Source organism: Canis lupus, chromosome 1, assembly GCF_011100685.1.
Source record: "Canis lupus familiaris isolate Mischka breed German Shepherd chromosome 1, alternate assembly UU_Cfam_GSD_1.0, whole genome shotgun sequence".
NCBI classification, from domain to species: domain Eukaryota; kingdom Metazoa; phylum Chordata; class Mammalia; order Carnivora; family Canidae; genus Canis; species Canis lupus.
This window is the reverse complement of record NC_049222.1, coordinates 24,568,672-24,591,245: the sequence shown is the minus strand read 5'-3', so window position 1 is coordinate 24,591,245 and position 22,574 is coordinate 24,568,672. Positions and strand designations below refer to the sequence as shown.

Below are 22,574 nucleotides of genomic sequence, written 5' to 3'. Positions count from 1 at the left end.
TTTAATCACCAAGTGCTTATTAGGACAAATGCTCCTTAAGCCTCATCCAGCAAACCCTCCCCGCCCCCCCCCCATCTCCCTTCTGGTAATCATCAGTTTAAGTCTCTTTCTTGTTTTACTTCCTTAGTGATTTGGCTGCCTTTTATTTCTTTTTGTTGTCTGATTGCTGTGGCTTGGGCTTAACAGTCTTATACTGAATAAAATGATAAGGGTGACTTCCTTATCCTGTTATTCTGTTCCTCACTTCCTAGGGTAAAGGCTTTCAGTTTTTCCCCATTAAGGATGATGTTAACTTTGGGTTTTCATATATGACCTTTATTCTGTTGAGGTATGTTCCAAATATACTATGTGGAGGGCTTTTATCATGAGTGGATGTTGTACTTTGTCAAATGTGTTTTCTGCATCTACTGAAATGATCATATGGTTCTTAGCTTGTATTGATATGATGTATCACAACTGATTCATGAATATTGAACCATCCTTGCAGCCCAGGAATAAATCCCACTTGATCCTGGTGAATGATTTTTTTAAATATACTGTTGAACTCCATTTGCTAGTATTTTGTTGAGGATTTTTGCATCTATGCTTATCAGAGATAAGCCTGTAGCTCTCTTTTTTGTGTGTGATGTCTTTATCTGGTTTTGGTATCAGGGCATCTGAATTTTTAAGTTTTCCTTTTCTGTTTTTTTGGAATAGTTTGAGAAGAATAGATATTAACTCTTTAAATGTTTAGTAGAATTTGCCTGGAAGCCACCTGTCCTGGACTTTTGTTTCTTGGGAGTTTTTTGATTACTAATTCAATTTCTTTGTAGGTTATCAGTCCGTTTGAATCTTCTATTTCTTTAAATTTTGGTAATTCATATATTTTTCAGAATTAATCCATTTCTTTCGGGTTGTCCAATTTGTTGATATATAGTTTTTCATTATGTTATATTTGTTTATTTGAATGGTGTTTGTTATTTTGCCTTCCTCATTTGTGATTCTATTTATTGGGGTCCTTTTTCTTTCTTGATGATTCTGGCTAGAGGTTCATCGATTTTATTCATTTTGTTTGTTTGTTTTTTCAAAGAACCAGCTCCCAGTTTCATTGATTTGTTTAGTAGTATTTTTCATTTCTACATCATTTCTTTCTGCTCTAATCTTCATTATTTCCTTCTGCTGATTTTAGGTTTCTTCTTTTTCTAGGCCCTTTTTCTAGGTGTAAAGTTAGGTAGTTTATTTTTTAGGTTTTTCTTGCCTCTTGAGGTAGCCTGTATTGCTATAAGCTTCCCTCTGAGAACCACTTTTGCTGCATCTCAAAGTCTTTGGACCACTGTGTGTTCATTTTCATTTATTTCCATGTACTTTTTTTATTATTTTATTTCCTGGTTGACCCATTCATTATTTAGTAGCATGTTTCTTTACCTTCCCTATATTTGTGATCTTTCCAGATTTTTTCTTGTGGTTGACTTCCAGTTTCATAGTGTTGTGGCCAGAAAAGATGCATGTTATGACTTTGATCTTTTTAAATTTGTTGAGGCTTGTTTTGTGGCCTAATGTGTGTTCTATTCTGGAGAATGTTCCATGTATACTTGAAAAAAATATGTATTCTGCTGTTTTAGGATGGAATGTTCTAAATATTTCTGTTAAATCCCATCTGGTCCAGAATGTTATTCAGTTGTTTCCTTGTTGATTTTCTGTTGAGATGATCTGTCCATTGCTGTGAGATGTTAAAGTAACCTACTATTATTGTATTATTATCAGTTAGTTTCTTTATGTTTGTTACTGTTTTATGTATTTGGGTGCTCCCATGTTGGGGGCATAAATATTTACAATTGTTAAAACTTTCTTTTTGATTTTCCCCTTTATTATTATCTAGTGTTCTTCTTGGTCTCTTGTTACAGTCTTTGTTTTAAAATCTATTTTGTGCAATATAAGTATTGTTCCTACCCTGTCTTTTGCCAACCATTTGCATGATAAATGTTTCTCCATCCCCTCACTTTCTTCTTCTTTCTTCTTCTTCTCCTCCTCCCTCCCCCTCTTCCTCCTCCTTTTTTTTTTTTTTTTTTTTTAAGATTTATTTTACTGAGAGAGAGAGCATGCATATGCATGGCAGGGAGGGGCAGAGGGAGACTAAAAGAGAATCCCAAACAGAGTCCATGCTGAATTCGGAGCCTGACGTGAGGCTCAATCCCAGGACCCTGAGATCACAACCTAAGCGGAAACCAAGAGTTGGGTGCTCAGTCAGCTGTAACACGCAGGCACCTCTCTATCCCCTCACTTTCAATCTTAGGTCTAAACCTAAGAATCTCTTGTACACAGCATATAGATGGGTCTTGTTTTTTTATCCATTTTTATCCATTCTGTCATTCTATGTCTTTTGACATATGCCCCATTTACTTTCAAAGTAGTAACTGACAGATATTTATTGCCATTTTATTAGTTATTTTGTGGTTGCTTCTGGAGATTTTCGCTGATCCTTCTATTTCTTGCATGGTTTACTGGTTTTCTTTAGTGATGTATTTGGATTTCTTTCTCTCTATTCCTTGCTTACTTATTAGTGGGTTTTGATTGGTGGTTACCATTAGGTTTGTATATAACATCAGCATATAGCAGTCTATATTAATTTGATGGTCAGTTTAAGTTTGAACTCATTCTTTACTCCTCCCCAAGTTTTAGGTATATGATGTCCTGTTTTATATCCTTATATTTTATGAATTCCTTGATTGAGTTTTTACAGACACTCATTTTTGCTGCATTAATGTTTCCTGCTCTCATACTGTCATTTTTGGTCTTTCCCCTTCACTCAAAGAGTCCCCTTTAATACTTCTTGTAGGGCTGGGTTAGTGGTCACAGACTCCTTTAATTTTTCTTTGGGAAACTCTTTGTCTTTCCTTAAAGATAGTCTTGCTGGATAGAGTATTCTTGCCCGTAGATTTTTCCTATTCAGCTCTTTCTATATGTCATTCTACTCCCTTTGGCTTGCAAAGTTTCTATTGAAAATTTCCTGCTAGCCCTATGGGTTTTCCCTTGTAAGTTAATGACTTCTTTTGTCTTGCTGCTTTTAATATTTTTTCTTTATTATTATATTATTATTATATTTTGCCATTTTAATTAAAGCATGTCTTAGTGTGCTTTTGATTTTGATGAGAGTTCTCTGTGCCTCCTGGATCTGGATATCTACTTCCTTCCACAGAGTAGGGAAGTTTTCAGCTGTTACTTCCTAAAATAAATTATCTGCCCCTTTTTCTCTCCTGGGACCTTATCATGTGAATGTTACTCCATTTGATGGGGTCACTGAATTCCCTAAGTTTATTCTTATTTTGCATAATTCTTTTTTCTCTTTTTTGTTCAGCTCGATTATTTTCCTTTACTCTCTCTTTTGGATCATAAGTTGTTCCTCTACTTCTAGCCTGCTGTTCATTCCATCAAGTATGTTTCTCATTTCATTTTTTAAGCCCTTTATCTGTATGTTATTCCTTATCTGTGTTAATGGTCTCACTGTTGTCCTCCATTCTTTTCTCAAGTCAAGTGAGTATCCTTAGAATAATTCCTTTAAATTCTCCATCAGGCATGTACTTAAATCTATTTTTGCTTTAATCTCTGGCCATGGCCTTGTCCTGTTCTTTCATTTGGGCCAGATTGCTCTGTCTTTTCATTTTGTCTGTCTCTTTGTTTTAGTAAAGTCAGCTACATCTCCTGTTCTTGAGGATAATGTCTTTATGAAGAGAGGTCCTATAGTATTCTACTGTGTAGTACTCCCTGGTCCCTAGGGCCTGGTGCTTCTAGGAGTATCTCCAGTGTATGCTTTGTGTGCTCTGCTGTTCTGTCCTGGTCTCTATCCTCTAGGACAGTTGTCTGCAGAGGTTTATTGCCTTTTGTGAGCAGTGTTTATTCCCTGGCCTGAATGTGGTATGTTTTATCTAGGTGTACTCTAGTCTGCTTATGAAATGGGACTTCTTGCCACTTCTGCTGGAACTGAGGCCTTGCAGAACTCCTGGGTAGGGAGATGCGGTGTGGGTAGTGGTTTGAGCCTGTCTTCTGTGGAATGGGGCCCACGCATTCCACATCATTTGGGACTGAGGCAAAGATGCCTGGGAAGGGCCATTCTGCCAGAGTGTAGGCAGGATATAGCTTATTGTAAGCAGTTTAGGTAGTGAGTGTTCATGTGCAATGGTTCCTACAGGTGGCTGTGTGTTTATGCTGAGGAACCACAGAGGGAAATGGTGCCAGTCAGCTCCTTTATTCCTGGAGGGATCTCTGAACTCTGTCTCTGTGGGCATCCTCTGAGATGAGCAACTAATCCCCTCACTGTGTGGCCCAGGCACTCTTCAGATTGCTGTTCCAATTCTATATGTCTGCAGGCTATTTACCCTGCCTTTTCTCTTATAGCAGTCCCAGTGTCCTCCACGGAGCTCCAGGCACGCTGACCAGGCTTTTAAGCCCCACTGGTTGCAAGAACTCTTGAAATTTGGTTCCTTTAGCTTTATAAGCCAGTTGTTAATGGAGATTTGTTTCCCTTGTACTCTGCCCTGTGTGTTGGTTTGTTTCTCACCCTTCTCAGCAGCTGTAGCTCCCTCTCCACCAAAATGCCCAGGATCTGTTTCTCCCAAATCTTGTCCCTGCACTTCCTACCTACTTCAATGGGGCCTCTTTCTACCTTTAGTTGTGGAGTTTGTTTTGCCAGTCTTCAGATCGATTTCTGGGGTATTTAGGATGATTTGGTAGTTTTTGGTTGTATTCATGGGATGAGGTGAGCCTATGGGCCTCTTAACTCTACCACTATCTTCTGCCAGCATTTTGAATTTTTCATCTGTATTATTTCTAACTTCTGTTCATGCTTCTGATGGCTAATATATCACTGTAATATTTAAATTAATATTTAGCTCTTTTGATAATAAATCCCACTTTATAACAGAAAAAGTCTTTGGCAGTCAGGGAGATCCAAGCGTTTGATGCTAAGTGACCCTTGGTGGTGATTAAATAAATGGTACAGTTTTGTCCAACTGTAAATATTCTATGATTATCATCAAAATTGGCCATGACAGCTACTTTGTTAGGGGAGGATCCTTTCACCCATTTTTTTTTTAGTATTTCAAAAGTATATGTAGTTTGTATTCCTGAAATAATATTTAAGGATTATTTTCTTAATTATTTTATTTTACTTTATTTTAGTGACTTAGTATTTTTAATTCTGAATTATAAGTTTCATTTAATTTCCTAACTAGGAATTTCACTTGCTTCCCTAGCCATATCCAGCAAATGAGAATTCCAAACTTGCCTCTGAGAAGGTGGATGACTATGAACATGCAGCAGAGTACATGAAGAACAGTCAAGTAAGGTTACCTTTGGTAAGTCTTCATTTGTAGCAGTTTTATAGAAAAATGAAAAAAAGAAAAAGCTTATATTATATGGAAACTTATGAAATTATTTTGTTGAAATCAGATATGCGTTAGTCTGTTTCCTCTTTTTATAACCATAGAATAGAAGATAAAATATTTCAATACTGAGAATGAATGGAGTGCTATATCAGGCAATAAAGATGGGGAAAAAGCTATAGGCTTGGTTGGAGAATTCCTTGCTATATCATTGTATCTTAATATAGGCACTGCTGACTCACTGTGTTCCATAGATATGTTCATGAACATACATGGAGAAAAATTACATCTCCATTTTCACTGACTTCTACATGGAATTTCACATTTTCTTTAAGAATGCAACTGTACCACAATGGTATTAGATATAGCTGTGACTTTGTCATCAATAGAAATTACAAAAAAAAAAAAAAAAAGAAATTTGCATTACACATTTCTGCTGACGTCTTAGACTATCATTTACATTCATCACTTCTCCAAAATCACTTTAGTTACTGGAATTGCCAATCAGTCTAGCTTGTTAGTCAAGGCATGTGCAAAGTAGCATGTGTATTACTATATAAACATGTTTTTTAGTATTTTGGTAACTTTTAAGTATAATTTATTTCCTTTATGGGATATGAGTTTTGTGATTCCTTTGTAAAAACATAGAAATCACATTCTCTCCTATAATGCTATTGGATGTTGCAAGATAGGCTCTTTTAATTTTTTTATTTTCAAGTTAAAAATATAAGATAGATGTGTTTTCCAATTACACATGTGCACAAATACCCTCTTTACACAAATTGACCTTTCAATTGAGAATCAGTGGTTTAGAGAATTAGTGCAAAATTCAGAAGATGACATTGAAATCTCATTGATTTCTTTTATATATTTAGGTCACAATAATATTAACAGTAAATTGTGTGTATAGTTGACCCTTGGACAGTAAGCCTCTAACTTTTGACTCCCCAAAAGCTTAACTGCTCATAGCCAACTGTTGACCAGAAGCCTTACCAATAACTTGATCAGTTAATTAATATGTATTTTGTATATTATATGTATTATATACTGTATTTTTATAATAATGTAAGTTAGAGAAAAGTTATCAGGAAAATCGTAGGAGAAAACACATTTACATTTGTTAAAAAAAAATCCACATAAAAGTATACCAGCAGGTTCAAATCTGCGTTGTTCAAGGGTCAACTTATATTTATAGTGAAATAGGATTGTGTGGGCACTTCTGTCCAGTATTGAAAAATAGGCATTTATGTACTTCCATATTCAATCTAAAAGTTCTTTCTTTTTTTTTTTTTTTTTTTTTTAATTTCAGGGAACCTTAAGTAAATCAGAGTGGGAAGCCACAAGTGAGTATATCATCACTGTAGATTTACTGACGTTTTCAAAGTTTGTTTCAGAGGGCTCCTTAAAATTTGAACACTTTGGAATTTCTCTGACACATATGAGGGTGTGCATATTTATGTTTACATAAATAAATGGTATTATTAAATGGTTTACATAAATAAATGGCACGTTTGGAAATTTTGGCTTATTAAACACTACCATGTATTTTTTCTAGCCATTCTGGTGTTGACAACACAGACATAATAAGTATTAGAGCATTTAGTGAAGCATCAGTGAGCAGGATATTTTAGAGGGATGTGTGATTGGGAAGGGCCTGGTGCCTATATTTTGAAGTGAGGTGCCTGTCTTTGTAAGAGAAGTCAGAGGCCTGTCAAATCTGTGAAGTCCGTGGTTCTTCAGCAAATGGATGTTGAATAAGCTAACTCCGAAAGCCTCAGTGTTAAGATGATGATAATATCCTTATATGGCTGCCCTGAGGGCATAAAAGATAGTTCCCACTGTTAATTTAAGTATTTGTTGATTTTGTTGAAGGCATAAGTGGTAATCAGAGACCATCCATTTGATAAATGTTGAGTATTGACTTACATAATGTGCTGTCAGAGGGTTCTGGGGGAATTAAAAAAAAAAAACAGTTGTAATCTCTACTTTCCAGATGTATACTGTCTAATGGAAGAAACAGACACAAATAAATGTAGTACTAGGCAAACTGTTTTAAGGGCTGTCATTTTTATAATAGGGAAAAAAGTTGAAGGAGAGCCAAAGGAAAGGTAGTAAAATATGAGAAATAATAGTATAATAATGACTGGAGACTTTTTCTATGTTGTAACTCATTTAATCCTCACAACTTTTCAGGTAGACTACTTTTTCTAATATCTCTTTTTCATAGATAAGAAAACACTTCAGTAGCTTGTTTGAGGTCACAGAGCTAACCCAGGTGATTCATACTTATAACCATGCCTCATGGAAGGAAGCCCATGTGGAAGGATTGTTCTTAGGACTTGCCAAATTAGAGAGAGAAGGAAGGGAAAGGAAATGAATAGAGCCAACATCGTGAGCCCATCTGTCTCAGAATATTGCTACCCTTAGTGGAAATGGGATTACAGGGCCAGCAGACTGGGAAATGTGTGCCTAAACCTGTACATTTCATTACTTTTCCTAGAGTGGAGATGAGCCAGTTATCTTAGAGAGCCTGCCAGTCCCAAATATGATGTAAGGAAAACAGCTTTGGTCACAGGTCATGATGGTGGTACTATCTGTAGTTTCAAACTGTATTTCTGTACGTCAGTATGGACTTGAGTAATACCACGCAGAAGATGAATTAGATGCCCTCAGACAGTGGAGGGAGTTGGGTTAGAGATGTGAAAAGCAGTAGGAAAGGAACAGTGGCCACATAGTAGCTAGGATCTACCTGGTCAGGATCAGTGTATTCTTTGATGCACCACACTTCTAAACTGGAGGTCTCTGTGGCCTGGAAAGTATCTTGCCCCGTGTCATAGTCTAGTAAGTGCGAGAAGCTGTACTTCAAATTTCTGGTTTAATCATGAAGCTCGTATTACTAGAACCTGCTGCTCCTCTAGATCTATTAAATGTGAAAGGAAAGTAGAGAATTGTTGATTTGTTTTTAGAAGTGGGTTCAAGATTTATTTCTTTAAATCCCAATCGATATGCTTGCATAAAGGCATTTTATGTGAGTCAGACTCTCAGAATGTTTGAGTTAGAAAGGAATGAAAGTTATTAATTGCCAATGTGAATTCAAACACTGTGTCTTAGTGATTTTTAAATGACCCTAGATTTAGGTAGGTCAGGACTGCTGGGTTGTTTGCAGTAGGTACCAATGTGTTTGGGGTGAGTTTGTCAAGGTTAGACTGCAGAAGGATCGCTTGGAGTGGGGACCAAGCTAACTAATGCTGGCTGCTCTTAAGTCTTGTATTATACTTAGAATGTCTTGGACTGCTTTGCTTTCTTATCTTCTAGAAGACTCTACCATGTTGATATTGCCCTGACTGTTCTCTCTCTATCCACTGTAATGCCAGCAATGTTTCATTTCTCCTAAAAGAAATTAGGAATAATAGATAAGAAACAGAATAGCATTAAAAGTAGCATTTTGGAAGGACTGGGGTGATACACCTGGACAGGTTGAGTAAAACCTAGAGGATTGTGAGGTTTTTACATTGTCTGCAGTCATTCATCTGTATCCCATTCAGAAGTTAAGGGAGGACACCAAGGTACGTGGGTCTACTATCCTGACTCGCTGAATGTACTAGTGTACACCCTGAACATCCTTGTGATGTTTTAAGGATTTATCATTTTTGTCAGGTGTTTATATAGCATAAAATCTATTGGTATCTTATTAGAAGATGTAATAGGTTTGAATTTCAGTGTGATCCAGAATGAAGACCAATACATACACTTAGATGTCTGAGTGAACACACAGTGTATTTAAGGGATAATATTCATGGGATTGGAATATCACTATTGGGGCCAGATAAATCTCTCTAAGCATCAATTCTCATGTAGCTTTTGGCTTATTTATCAGGACCTACAACACAACAATTGGATAATTGGATGAATTTTAACTTGCACGTTACATATGTTCCTTATAATTCTTATTAGTTTTATTTTTCCCCTGAACAGAAAACCTAGATAACCAATGCCACAAGCATTAATGGTAGTACAATTATTCTACCTGTCTCACTCCAGATAAAAAGAATTGTTATATAAGATTTTTTAGTTTTAATTTTCTTTGCCTTTATACTTTTAAATTTTTTTATCTCAAACTGTTTTTAGACATTTTAAAGCTGTTGAATTTGTTTTCTCGAGCTGTAATGTCACTGAGTATTATAATTGATTGTTTTCAGGTAAACAGATATAACCCCCTATATGCTTAAATATGATTCAGAATAATTGAGGACCCTTAGAAATAATGGGATTTTTCCCTTCAGAAGCTTGAGAATTTTCACCAAATTATAAACAAGACTGAAATTGTTATTTAGCTTAAGGATATAAGAAACCAAACTCTAATTTTTATTATTTTCTTTTTAGGTATTTACTTGGTTTTTGCATTTGAGAAGCAGCAGTGAGCACATATGCAGTAGCCCAGGACAGCTGTGTCCCGTCCTATACAGATTTGAATGATCCATCCTAGATTTGACAACTTTGTTTAATTATTCTAAATGTGCAGGATGCTGCCAGAAACTCCAGTGTATAAATTCAACATTTGCTGTCTGTGACAGATGAACTTTTGTGTGTGTATATAAGAATCAGTTGGGACCTTTGTCTTTAAAAATCTATTTTTAAGTAATGTTCTAAGAATTCCATTTGCCTCACTACTCTCTTAGCGCATAAAAATTATAGTATGACTTGTTTGAGCTCCTGAGCTCTTTCCACAGTGCTCTGATTTGTTCAGTGTTTGTTTACAGTATTAAATTTATTGCAGTTATAGAATTGATGAGGGAGCATACTGGTTTGTGGGGTTTGTGCTTATTTCTGTAGTTTTGTTATATAGTGTTGTTCAAGATTAAATGGATTGTGTTCTGTACTATTGAATGTGTTCAATATATATCACTAAAGTTGCAAGTTTAAAACAGAATTTTAAATGATCATAAAAATTATTTACCTAGAATTTTTGTCAGTTTTTACGTTTCATTATAAATACTAACTACCTTATTTGCAAATACGATCTAATTCTGGAACTGGTTAGAACGGTTTCGATGCCAGCATAAAATTATTTTGGATTTTAGGGGCTTTATCTTAAAGATTTCCTTCCATAGCAATGAATGTTTCTAGTTATCAGGAATGTAGTTAGACTGATTTCTCTTTGTTCCTTGAACAAAAATGCCACAGTTGTTTTTCTCGTGATTTAATGAAAACCTGTCCTGTGTGAACATTTTCCTCAGATGTATGTATGGAACTGCAACAGGAGGATGTGATTAGAGGAAGCTGACAACCAGACTTCGGATGAATTCCCCCCGAGGTTAGACGTGTAGGGTACGGGCACTGTGTGCTCTGTAGATGCGTTACTCCCCTTCAGCCCTGGGAGAACAGTACCTGCCCTCCCGTGTCACCACATCGTGCTTGGTGCAGTAGGATCCAGCGTCCCGTCACTGCTCAAGATCTGTATTTGCCATTTCAGAATTGTTGACTCCTCTTCCAGACCGGACACCTAGGTGAATGGTCATCCTTACTTTACGTCACCGTTTAAAAAACTTGCCAGTGTTAGGTGTAGTGAAAAACTTACAAAGAACAAAACAGCAATTATTGCATATTCTTCTAAAAATCATCTAAAAATGATTTTTTAATCAGTGCATGGATTTAAAAGACACTACTTTCTATAATTATCCAGAGCACTTGTTTAAAACAGAAAGTTTCTTAGTTTGTTTACATATGTTGATTATTCATGGTGTAACAGACGTTTTAACAAGAGAACACGGGTTACCTGCTTTTTGTTCCTTGTCCAATTTGTCAGTCCCCAAACTGTTACCAGTTTATAAAAATTAAGTCTTTTTGCCTTAGTGGTAGCTTGCCATAAGTCATTTGGGGGAAATAAATAATAGCATTTCTGGCTGCTGTTAGCCAGCGGAGGTTTGGTAGTGGTGCTGGGGATGTAAGGATGGTGAACTCTTCATGTTACATATGCGGGTTCATTTTAATTCTGGGGAAAGTTCCAGAAAGTGTTTTGATAATTTGCTAGAGGATGTGGCTTATTACTTCTTAATCATCATTTTCATTTAATGGCCTTAGCCAATTTTAAGCAAGTAGTAAAACTTTTTTTAGCCCCTTGCTCTTTCCACCCCATGGGTGATTTGTGGGAGAGAAGGATCCCCTGAAGGATGGAGTGATTGGCGGTAATACAAAGCAGACAAGGAAGGTGCGGTCCCTCAAGGCCTTCACTGAAGGCACAGAAAGGAGTAAAGGAAACCCAAGTGGATTCAGCCAGTCTTTTCACCTCAAGCAAGCAAGCTGTTGTGTGTACAGGAGGCCCATGGAGCCGCACCCAGAAGATGCAGGGTTCTGGCATTGCCCCGTGCTTGAGCTTTATCCTTCTAGCCGCCTCTGCTCTACCTTCCAACCTGATGCCTTCTTCCTGCAGCTAAGTGTCTGGACAGAGACTCAGGGAAACCGGTTAGGAAAGGGGCATGGCCCTTCACTATCAGGTCGGTGATGTGAAGTTTATGGGAGTGATTACAGGCTCTCCAGTTTGTCCTCCAACGATAAAAGTGAAATGGAGATCAAACCAGCCACTTGAGAGGACACAACCCAAGGATTGGGAGGATTGGTCTGGGAACCTGGCTGGACTGTGGTATAACGAATGCTCAAGTTGAATTCTTTGGGCCTAAAATAGCTAAAGTGTAACCATGGTGTTCACAGAGACGAGCTGGCTATTTCCAGCTGCATTCAAAGGGGCGGTGTCCTCCCCTGCACACCGCAGCTGTCTGTGGTAATGCCCACTCTTCCCATGCCCAGGGTGACTCCCAGAGCAATCTGCCTTCGGGGAGAGAAGGCATTGATTAGAGACTGACTTCTGTTAACTAATGTGTGTGATGCCTCTGAGAGGCAGATGACCGGTGCAGAGTTTCCTGGCCTACAGTGTCCCCAAACCTGAAAGTTGAGGAAATGTGATTGCTACCTAAATCTGTGTTTGTAGCATTATGTAATAGAGCATCTGAGCAGAGGTGTACAAAGTGGGGGGCTTTGAAGCAGCATGCGGTGTGGGTCAGCAGTGGGAAGGGGAGGCAGAGAACGCGTGGTCAGATCCGAGGCCCGGTCTCCCATCCCCTCAGCCTATCTTAACTCCTTGCTGTTATATTATTTTGGTCAGTCTTCAAGTATCCTAGTGAAGATGGGGTTTCTTGTGTAGATCTGCCGATGAATATTCTAGCTCCTGAATGTTGTTTTTCATTGTTAATATGCTGACTTTTTTGTCTACTTCAGGCTTTGTATTGTGAGCCAGTCGCTGCCAAGGTGTCTGGGTCTTCAAGGTCGGGCCAGATCCAGGGACCAGATCCAGGGACCAGGGCCCTGTAATAAAAGTTGTACCGAAATGCCTGCGGTATTTACTGGCCCTTTGGTCACATAGGAGCACAGGTACATGATGTGACCGCCTCGCCTCCCTAGGTGCTACGTCAGGTACCACGCACCTGGGTAGGCTCATTTCTCGCCCTCTGACAGAGCAATATTCCAGGTTCCTCAAAGGCGGGCAGTGCGGTGACTCCTGCACTTAGTGATAGATGTGACTAGGCCGGGAGACAGCCAGCTCTTCACCTTCTCTGCTGCTCCTCTGCTCCCACCTAATCCTGAAGCCTGGGCGCCTGCTCCTCACTGCAGTACTGAGCAAGCGTGGAACACCCAAGAGTACCTCCCTCAGGCTGGGGAGACTTCGGGTTATCCCAAAGCCCTCTGCTCCCTAGACTCCCTGGGCCAGGATTCCCTGGGGACAGCAGACCTGGAATAAAGCCAGGTTGACAACATTTAGCTCCTTCCTTTGGTCAGTTGCTTTTCTAAATCCTTTATGTGCATTAGTTCACTTTGGCACTCGTGACTATATGAGCTACGCACTGTTATCCCTATTTTAATAATGAGGAAACTGGAGCACAGAGAGAACATAAAGTTGCCCAAAGCGGAGCCGAGATTGGACTACCCATATCCCTCGAGTCAGGCCCAAAATCCAATTTTATGTTACACCCTCAAGAGATTAAATCCAGATGACTTCTCACCTATTCACTGCCCACAACTTAAAATGTTACCTGCTTGGTGCTCCAACCTTTTGGTGTTCAAACCTTTGATACTTATTTTGGGACACCTGGGTGGCTCATTCAGTTAAGTGTCTGCTTTCAGCTTAGGTCATGATCCTGGGGTCCTGGGATCGAGCCCCGTGTCAGGCTCCCTGCTCAGCAGACAGCCTGCTTCTCCTACCCCTTCCCCTGTTCATATACATATGTTGTGTCTCTCCCTCTCTCTCTAATCTTGAAAACAGACTTTCGTACTTAAAATTTAAGTGTCCCCTGAGAGGAGCATTTATCCTGTGTAAGGTTTTGGGGCAGAGAGCAAGAGGGTATTTGAGTGTACTTGGGGACTGAGGGTAAAAGTGAATAATCAATAGGCGAAGAGGACAAAGAGATAGACTTGGACTTCACATTTTAGTAGACCTGCTTCTTAAGCTACTAGTCCTGTAGCAAATCCAGTTTAGTCTGCATCTTAGTGGGTAGAGGATGGTTCTTTTCCCACCCTCACCATTTGGAAGTGGCAAGAAGTGGAAACACAGTTTGAGAGTAGAGCTAACAGGAGAGGCCAAGAGAGAAGGAATCTTCAGTCTGAGTTGATTATCCAGGCAGAGGCAAATCATTTTGTTCTAGCTTTTAGTTGAAGTATAACATACACAAGTTTTTGGTTTTTCACAAATGGGCCACAAATACAATCACCACTTCAATCAACAAACTATTACCACCACCCCAGAACCCCCCCACCATGTTCCCTTCTGGTAACTACCTCCCCAAGGGTAACCACTATCTAACGTCTGAGAAATAGATTAGTTTTGTCTGGTTTTGGACATAATCTAAATGGAATCAAATAGTCTGTATTCTCTTGTATCTGGCTGGTTTGCTGTACATTATGTTTGTAAGATTTTTGTTGCATGAATTTGTATGTGGTTTTTTTTTTTCTCTCATGGCTGTATAGTATTCCATTGCGTAAATAAACCACATATTTATCCCGTGGATGTTTGTGAACTATTACTAATAGTACTACTTCAAATATCCTAGTACATGAATACATAGGTACTCCTTTCTGCCTAGCAGTGGAATTGCAGGGTCAGTATATACATAGGTTCAGCTTTACTGGATACAGTCAGGCAGTTTTCCAAAGTTCCAGTCACTACCCTCAGTAGTGTCTGTCTTTTTCATTTCATTTTGGCAGGCATGTGTATCTCATCGTGGCTTTAGTTTTCATTTTACTGATTAATGAGATTTGAGCACTTTTCATATGATTATTAGCCTTTTTATTATCTTGTTAAATGTTCAGGTTCTTGCCCACTTTTCTATTGGATGGACTATCCTTTGTATTGTGGTTTTCAAAAACACATTGATTCTGGATTGGATGCATGTCATTTGTTGAATGTACTGTGAGAATGCATATGTGTGTGTGTGTGTGTATGTATCCCAAATATATGAAAATAAGCTCTTAAATTTTAAAATAGCATACCAGTGTTCTCTTTCACAGTTGGCATATTCTGCTTAAGAAATGTTTGTCTATTCCAAGAACATGAAGATGTTCTATGTTTTCTTCTAAAATCTTTTTTTGTCTTACTTTTCACTTTTAAATCTGAAATCATACTGATTTTTTGTTGTTGTTAACAGTGTGAGGTAAGGTTTAAGGTAGACGTTTTCTCTTCTTGAATTTCCAGCTCTCCCAGCACCATTTATTGAGAAAAACCATCTTTCCTTCCCAAACCACAGTTTTTCACCTTTGTCATATTGTCATATTATCACAAAATGATCATATGTCATAAAGTGATCATATGAGTGTGAGTTTGTTTCTGAATTCTGTTCTATTCCACTGGTCAGCTTATTTATCTCTGCACCAATACCATACTATCTTAGTTATCTTTGTAATGGATCTTGATTATCAATAACAGGAGACAAAGCTAGTTTTAGCTTGTTAATTAGGTTGAACAAAGTGAAGAGTGGTACATGATGAGCACATAGAGATAGGCAGGAGTGGGAAGGAACCTGGATATTGTTCTAAAGGCAGTGGAAAGCTACAAGAGGACCATATGAATGTGGTCATTTTATGTTTTTGAAAGAGAACCCTGATCAACAAAGATAGAAAAGATTTGAACAGCCCTATTAACCAGCTTAACCTAAATGTCATCTATAAAACACTTCACTCAACAACAGCAAAATATACATTCTTTTTAGACATAAATGAAATATTCTCCAGAATAGCTCATAGGACAAATGTCAATAAAATTTAAAAGGATTAAAATCATACAAAACAATTTAACTACCAAAAAAGAATTACATTAGAAATACACAGCAAAAGGAAATTTGGGAAATCCACAAATATTTGGAAATGAAACCGAAAGACTTTCTAAATACCCTATAGGTCAAAGAAGAAATGACAATGAAAATCAGAACATACTTTGAGCTGAATGAAAATAACACATCTGGATGGATGGGATGAAGCTAAAGCAGTACTTAGAGGGAAATGTATAATGGGAAAGAAAAAAAAGATTTCAAGTCAACAACCTAAGATTCCACTTAAGTAACTAGAGGGGCATAGAAATAAGAAAAAGCAAACTAAACCCAGAGCAAGAAGTAAGGAAATTAGAGTGAAAATCAATGAATTAGAAAACAGAAACCATAGAGAAAATCAGCAAAATAAAAAAGTGGGTTTTTTGTAAAGATCAACAAAATTGACAAACTGTTAGCTAGATTCTGAAAAAAAAAAAAAGGCAAGTTACTGAAATGAATGAAAAAGGAACTCACAATCAAATTCATTTTTTTAAAAACAAGGGATTAAAAAAGTAATCTGAACAATTCTATGTTAAGGACCAGTTATTTCTTAAGACAAAAAGGACCCAAAATACTGAAACTGACTTCAAAAAAATGGAGAATCTGAATAGAAAAAAAAATTGAGTGAGTACTTAAAAATCTACCCACAAAGAAAAACGTAGGCCCAGATGGCTTCACTTGGGATTTCTATGAAAAATATTTAAGAAAGAAACTATCAGTCCTTCGCAAGTTCTTGTAGAAAATAGAGGGGGAGTACTTCTTAGCTCCTGTGATGCCCTGATACAAAGCCAGTAAAAGGCACCACAAGAAAAGAAAACTACAGACCAATATCCCATTAATCCCCAACAAAATATAAGCCAACAGAACCCAGCAGTGCACAAAAAGGATCGTACACCACGGTTAAGAAGGATTTATTCCAGTAATGCAAAGATGGTTTAACATCTGAGAATTAATATACTGTGCCGTATTAACAGAATAAAAGACAAAGCTGCATGGTCACTGCAGTAGACAAAGTATTTTATAGAAACCCAACATCCCTCATTGTATAACTCTGAACAAACCTCTTTGCCTGATCAGAGGCATCTATAAAAACCCATAGCTTCCTACTCAATGAAGATAGATAAAAACCAGGGATAAGGAAAGATTGGCACTCTCACCACTTCTATCTAAGGCTAAGCTGGAGGTTCTGACCAGTGTAATCATGCAAGAGAAGTAAAAGACATCTACATTGGGAAAGAATGAGGGATTGTCTTTTATTTGCAGGCAACCATATATAGAAAACCCCCAAATACTCACATACATAAAAAGGTTATGTGTTCAGCACTTACATGATACAAGGTCAATATACAAAATGCAGTTGTTTGTACTAGCAATGAACAATTTAAAATGAGATTAAAAGATTCAGTTCACAGTAATAAAATATGAATAAATTTAACAAAAATCTAAGGCTTGTACACTGAAAACATTGCTGTACACTGTACTCTGAAAATATTGCTGAGGTAAATTAAAGTGAAGAAGCATTTCAAGGTCATGGATTGAGAAGTTCAATATTGTTAAGATCACAATATACCCCAAAGTGACCAGTCGATTCAATGCAATCCTTATAGAAATTTCAGTGAGGTTGGTTTGGTTTTCTTTTTCTTTTTCTTTTTTTTTTTTCTTTTTGCAGAAGTTGACAGACTGATCCTAAACTGAATATATTAATTAAAAAGACCCAGCATCAAAATTTTTTTCCAGCATCAAATTTTTAAAAGAACAAAGAGGACTTATCCTTCTTGATTTCAAATTTTACTGTAAATGTACAGTAATCAAGACAGTGTGGTATTAGCATAAAGATAGTCATACAGATCAATGGAAGAGAATGTAGAGTACAAAAATAATTTCATATATAAGTCCATTGATTTTCAAGAGAGACACCAAGATACACAGGGGAGGGATAATTTTTTGACAAATAGTGATGGGACAATTTTCACCCTTACCTTACTCATATGCAAAAAATAACTCAAAGTGGATTCAAGACTTAATTTAAAAACAAACTACAACACTTTTAGAAAAAAACTTATGGGAAAGTCCTCCTGACCCTAGGTTAGGCAAAGATCTTTTAGGATACCAAAAACATCCATTAAAATAATAATTGATAAATTGGACTTCATCACAATTAAAAAGTAAAAGATACCATTAAGGAAATTAATATACTACAGCATGGGAAAAAAAAAATTGCAAATCATGTTTGTGACAAGTGACCTTGGATCCAGAATTACAAAGAACACTTTAAAACTCAGTAAGACAAAAATGATCCAATTTACATATGGGCAAAATATTTTTAAAAAGGTTTACAAAAGAATTACAAATGGCTAAAAAAAAAAAAAAGCACAGGAAAAATGGCTTTCAGATTAAAACCACAACATGGTACCACTTTTCATCCACTAGAATGGCATAACCAAAATGAACAAACGATAACGACGTTGGGGAAAATGTGGTGAGATGAGAAGGGAACCCTCTGTACATTGCTGCTAAGTATGTAAAACAGCATAACCACTCTTGCAAAACAGCTTTTTTTTTTTTTTTTTTTTTTTTCTGTAGGGAGACGGGGACAGAGGCAGGGCAGGTGGTGAGGAGGGACAGAAGGGGAGAGAATCCTAAGCAGTCTCCACATCTAACACAGACACGGGGCTCAATCCCAGGACTCTTGAGATCATGACCTGAGCAGAAATCAAGAGTCAGATACTCAACTGGCTGAGCCACCCGGGGGCCCCAGCTTGACATTTTCTTCAAATGTATGAGAGAGAGATGGGGGGCAAAATGGCAGAAGAGTTTCATCTGCTCCCCCAGATTTAGTTAGATAAAGGTCAAGCCACCCTGAACACCTGTGAATTCAACCTGAGATGATGTAAAGAGAGAACAGCTGGAATGCTACAGAGAGAAAAGTGACCACCTGATGCAAGGGCGGAGTGCAGAGAATAGAAACAGGGGGGTAGGGATCCCTGGGTGGCACAGCAGTTTGGTGCCTGCCTTTGGCCCAGGGCGCGATCCTGGAGACCCGGGATCGAATCCCACGTGGGGCTCCCGGGGCATGGAGCCTGCTTCTCCCTCTGCCTGTGTCTCTGCCTCTCTCTCTCTCTCTCTCTGTGACTATCATAAGTAAATAAAAAAATTAAAAAAAAAAGAAACAGGGGGGTATATCAGAAGATAAAAGGTGGGGGGAACATTTGTAAGCTGCTGCAGGAAAGCCACAGAGCACGTTGGTGCAAAATCAGGATGTTTAGAAATCTGCTCCCGAGAGTCTTCCCTGCCTGAAAAGTGCTCAGTGGTGAAGCAGGACAGAACCACAGGAGGGATACTGGAGTCAATATTCCAGGAGGCGCAGAAAGAAAGGGACACCTAAACCAGCAAAGTGCCCAAGCTTTGGAGCAGGAAACGGGTTTAGGTCAGTGAGCACAGAAGGAAGCTCAGCTTGTGGCCATACAGCGCACACCACAGATGGATCGGAACACCACTATCCATGCGGGTCCCCGCAAGGACTGGGCAGCAGCAGCTCCGCTTGCAGCTGGGAGGGCAGAGCCGTCAACACTCCAGCCGTGAGACCTCTCTGTCCCAGGTGGGCAACGCTTGGTGCTCTCCGGGAGGGCACAGCCAGTGAGCCCACAAGCTGGAAAAAGCTCTCCCGCTCCCCCGCACCCTTCAAATCCTACGAATCAGTGCCCCCCAGGAGGATCCGAGTGAGTGAGCACCCAGTCGAAGTTTGGCACATAAACAGTCTGTGCTTTGAAACACCCAGGGAGCTCCTGGCTCCTGCCTGGAGATCTGCTTTCCACCATTCCCCCCATCCCATTCACCCTCAAGAGAGGTGGGGCCAGGGGACAAAGATGTCATGGCTCCCACCAGGGGGGCACCTGGTGGGGGTCGGGCATCCCCCCAGGGACACACACCTGAGAGTCAGCACAGCAGGCCTTCCCCCAGAAGGACCACTGGAAGGACAGGGGAAGAGCAAGTTTACTGAACAAGCAGCACTGGAAAGCTCCAGGACTGAGGGAAAATAGTACATAGAACTTCAGGTGTTTTGACTTAGGATTCCTTTACCTTTCAGGTTTAAAATTTCCAATATTCTTTCTTTTTCCCCATTTTAACCATAATATTTTATCAACTCCTCATTAAATTTTTTCCTTTTTGACTTTCATTTATTCACAAGTACATGTCATAGCTATAGTCTTTGTTTTCCTTTCACTGTATTCAATTTAATTTTGGTATATATAAGGTTTTTTGGGGGGGTTATTTGTTTTGTTTTATAACATTGGAATTTAGTACCTTCTAACATACAGACCAAAATACACTCAGATCCAAGTGGAGACCATGTTGGTCCATCATGAGGTTATACTCTTGCTCCCTTCCCATTCCCCTCCTCAGCCCTTTTTCTTCTTGTTTTGTTTTGTTGTACTTTATAAATATTTTTTGTTTATCTTACATATGAATTTAGTACCTTCTAACATACAAACCAAAATACACTCAGAACCAAGAGGATCAGCATCTTGATCCACTCTATGAGACCAGATTTTCTCTCCCCCACCATTTCCTACCCGTCCTCTTATTTATTTATTTTTAAACTAGTTTTCACTTTTTTTTTACTTTTTTAATTAAAAAAAATTTTTAAATTAAATTCAACTTGCCAACATACAAGGTAACACCCAATGCTGATCCCATCAAGAGCCCTCCTTAGTGCCCATCACCCAGCTACCCCAACAATCTTCCCTTCCACAACGCTTTGTTCATTTCCAATGTTAGGAGTTGCTCATGGTTTGTCTTCCTCTCTAATTTTCCCCACTCAGTTCCCCCCCTTCCCTTATGGTCTTTTTCACTATTTCTTATATTCGCCGTGTGAGGGAAACCATATGATTGTCCTTCTCCAATTGACTTACTTCACTCAGCATCATACCCTTCAGTTCCATCCACGTCGAAGCAAATGGTGGGTATCCATCCTTTCTAATAGCTGAGTAATATTCCACTGTATACATAGACCACATCTCTATCCATTCATCTGTCAATGGACACCGAGGCTCCTTCCACAGTTTGGCTATTGTGGACATTGCTGCTATAAACATCGGGGTGCAGGTGTCCTGCCATTTCATGGCATCTGTATCTTTGGGGTAAATCCCCAACAGTGCAATTGCTGGATCATAGGGCAGATCTATTTTTAACTTCTTGAAGACCTTCCACACTGTTTTCCAGAGTGGCTGCACCAGTTCACATCCCCACCAACAGTGCAAGAGAAGATGTGTCAACAAGAAGTTTCTGTGGCCATGGTCAAAGAGGTTACTGCCTGAATTCTCCTCCAGGATTTTGATGGATTACTGTCTCACATTTAGGCTTCTGAGTTTATCTTTGTGTATGGTGTGAGAATATGGTCCAGTTTCATTCTTCTACTTGTGGCTGTCCAATTTTCTGAGCATCATTTACTGAAAAGACCTCATTTTTCTATTGGATATTCTTTCCTGCTTTGTTGAAGATTAGTTGACCATAGATTTGAGGGTCTATTTCTGGACCATTGATCTATGTGTCTGTTTTTGTGCCAGCACCATGTTGTTCTGATGGTTACAGCTTTGTAATACAGCTTGAAGTCTGGTATTGTGATGCCCCAGCTTGGTTCTCTTTTTCAACATTCCTTTGCCTATTTGGGGTCTTTTGTGGTTCCATACAAATTTTAGGGTTGTTAGTTCTAGCTCTGAAAAATATTAATGGTATTTTAATAGGGGCTACATTGAATATATGTGCGACCTCCTTTTGGTCCAATGTATCATTCAAAGCCCTTGTTCTCTTGTTGATCACATATATATTCAAAGCATTCCAACCTAAGGCAACAGAATTCACATTATTCTCTAGTGCACATGGAGCTTTCTCCATAATAGATCACATACTGGGTCACAAATCAGGTCTCGACCAGTATCAAAAGATTGGGATTATTCCCTGCATATTTTCTGACCACAATGCTTTATTATTTATTTATTTATTTATTTATTTATTTATTTATTTATTTATTTATTTATTTATTTCATGAGACACACAGAGAAAATGAGAGGAAGAGACACAGGCAGAGGGATAAGCAGGCTCCATGCAGAGGGAGCCCGACGTGGGACTCGATCCCGGGTCTCCAGGATCAGGTCCTGGGCCAAAGTTAACGCTAAACCACTAAGCCACCCAGGCTTCCCCGAGACCACAATGCTTTAAAACTTGAACTCAATCACAGAAGAAAATTTGGAAAAAAAAAACCAAATACATCAAAGCTAAAGGCATCCTACTAAAGAATGGATGAGTCAACCAGAAAATTAAAGAAGAATTTTTAAAAATACATGAAAACAAATTAAAATGAAAACATGACATTTCAAAACCTTTGGGATGCAGCAATGGCAGAAGGAAGATATAGCAATACAAGTCTTTCTCAAGAAACAAGAAAAGTCTCAAATATACAGTCTAACCTTACACCTAAGGGGGCTAGAGAAAGAATAGCAAATAAAGCATAAACCCAGCAGGAGATGAGAAATAATAATTAGAGCAGAAATCAATGATGTAGAAATAAAAAGAACAGTAGAACAGATCAACAAGCATAGGAGCAGGTGCTTTGAAAGAATAAGATCAATAAACCATGAGTCAGATTTATCAAAAAGAGAGGGAAAGAGAAAGGACACAAATAAAATCATGAATGAAAGAGGAGAGATCATAACCAACACTGAAGACATGCAAGCAACTCTAAAAGAATATTAGAAGCAAATATCTGTCAACAAATTAGGCAATCTGGAAGATATAGATGCATTCCTAGACACATAAACTACCAAAATGGAAAGAGGAAGAAATAGAAGACCTGAAACAGACCCATAAC

General features: G+C 38.4%; 1 protein-coding gene across 3 annotated transcripts in view; it reads left to right on the top strand.

Moving 5' to 3' along the window:
- Positions 1-14,410, top strand: part of RNMT (RNA guanine-7 methyltransferase) — a 34,145-nt gene extending 19,735 nt beyond the window's left edge. For all 3 annotated transcript variants that reach the window (XM_038526000.1, XM_038525999.1, XM_038526001.1), the window contains exons 10-12: positions 5,229-5,330; positions 6,667-6,700; positions 9,741-14,410. In XM_038526000.1, coding sequence (XP_038381928.1) covers positions 5,229-5,330; positions 6,667-6,700; positions 9,741-9,778 — 174 coding nt within the window. In that variant the 3' untranslated portion in view covers positions 9,779-14,410. The remainder of the gene's footprint in view (positions 1-5,228; positions 5,331-6,666; positions 6,701-9,740) is intronic.
- Positions 14,411-22,574: the final 8,164 nt, after the last annotated feature.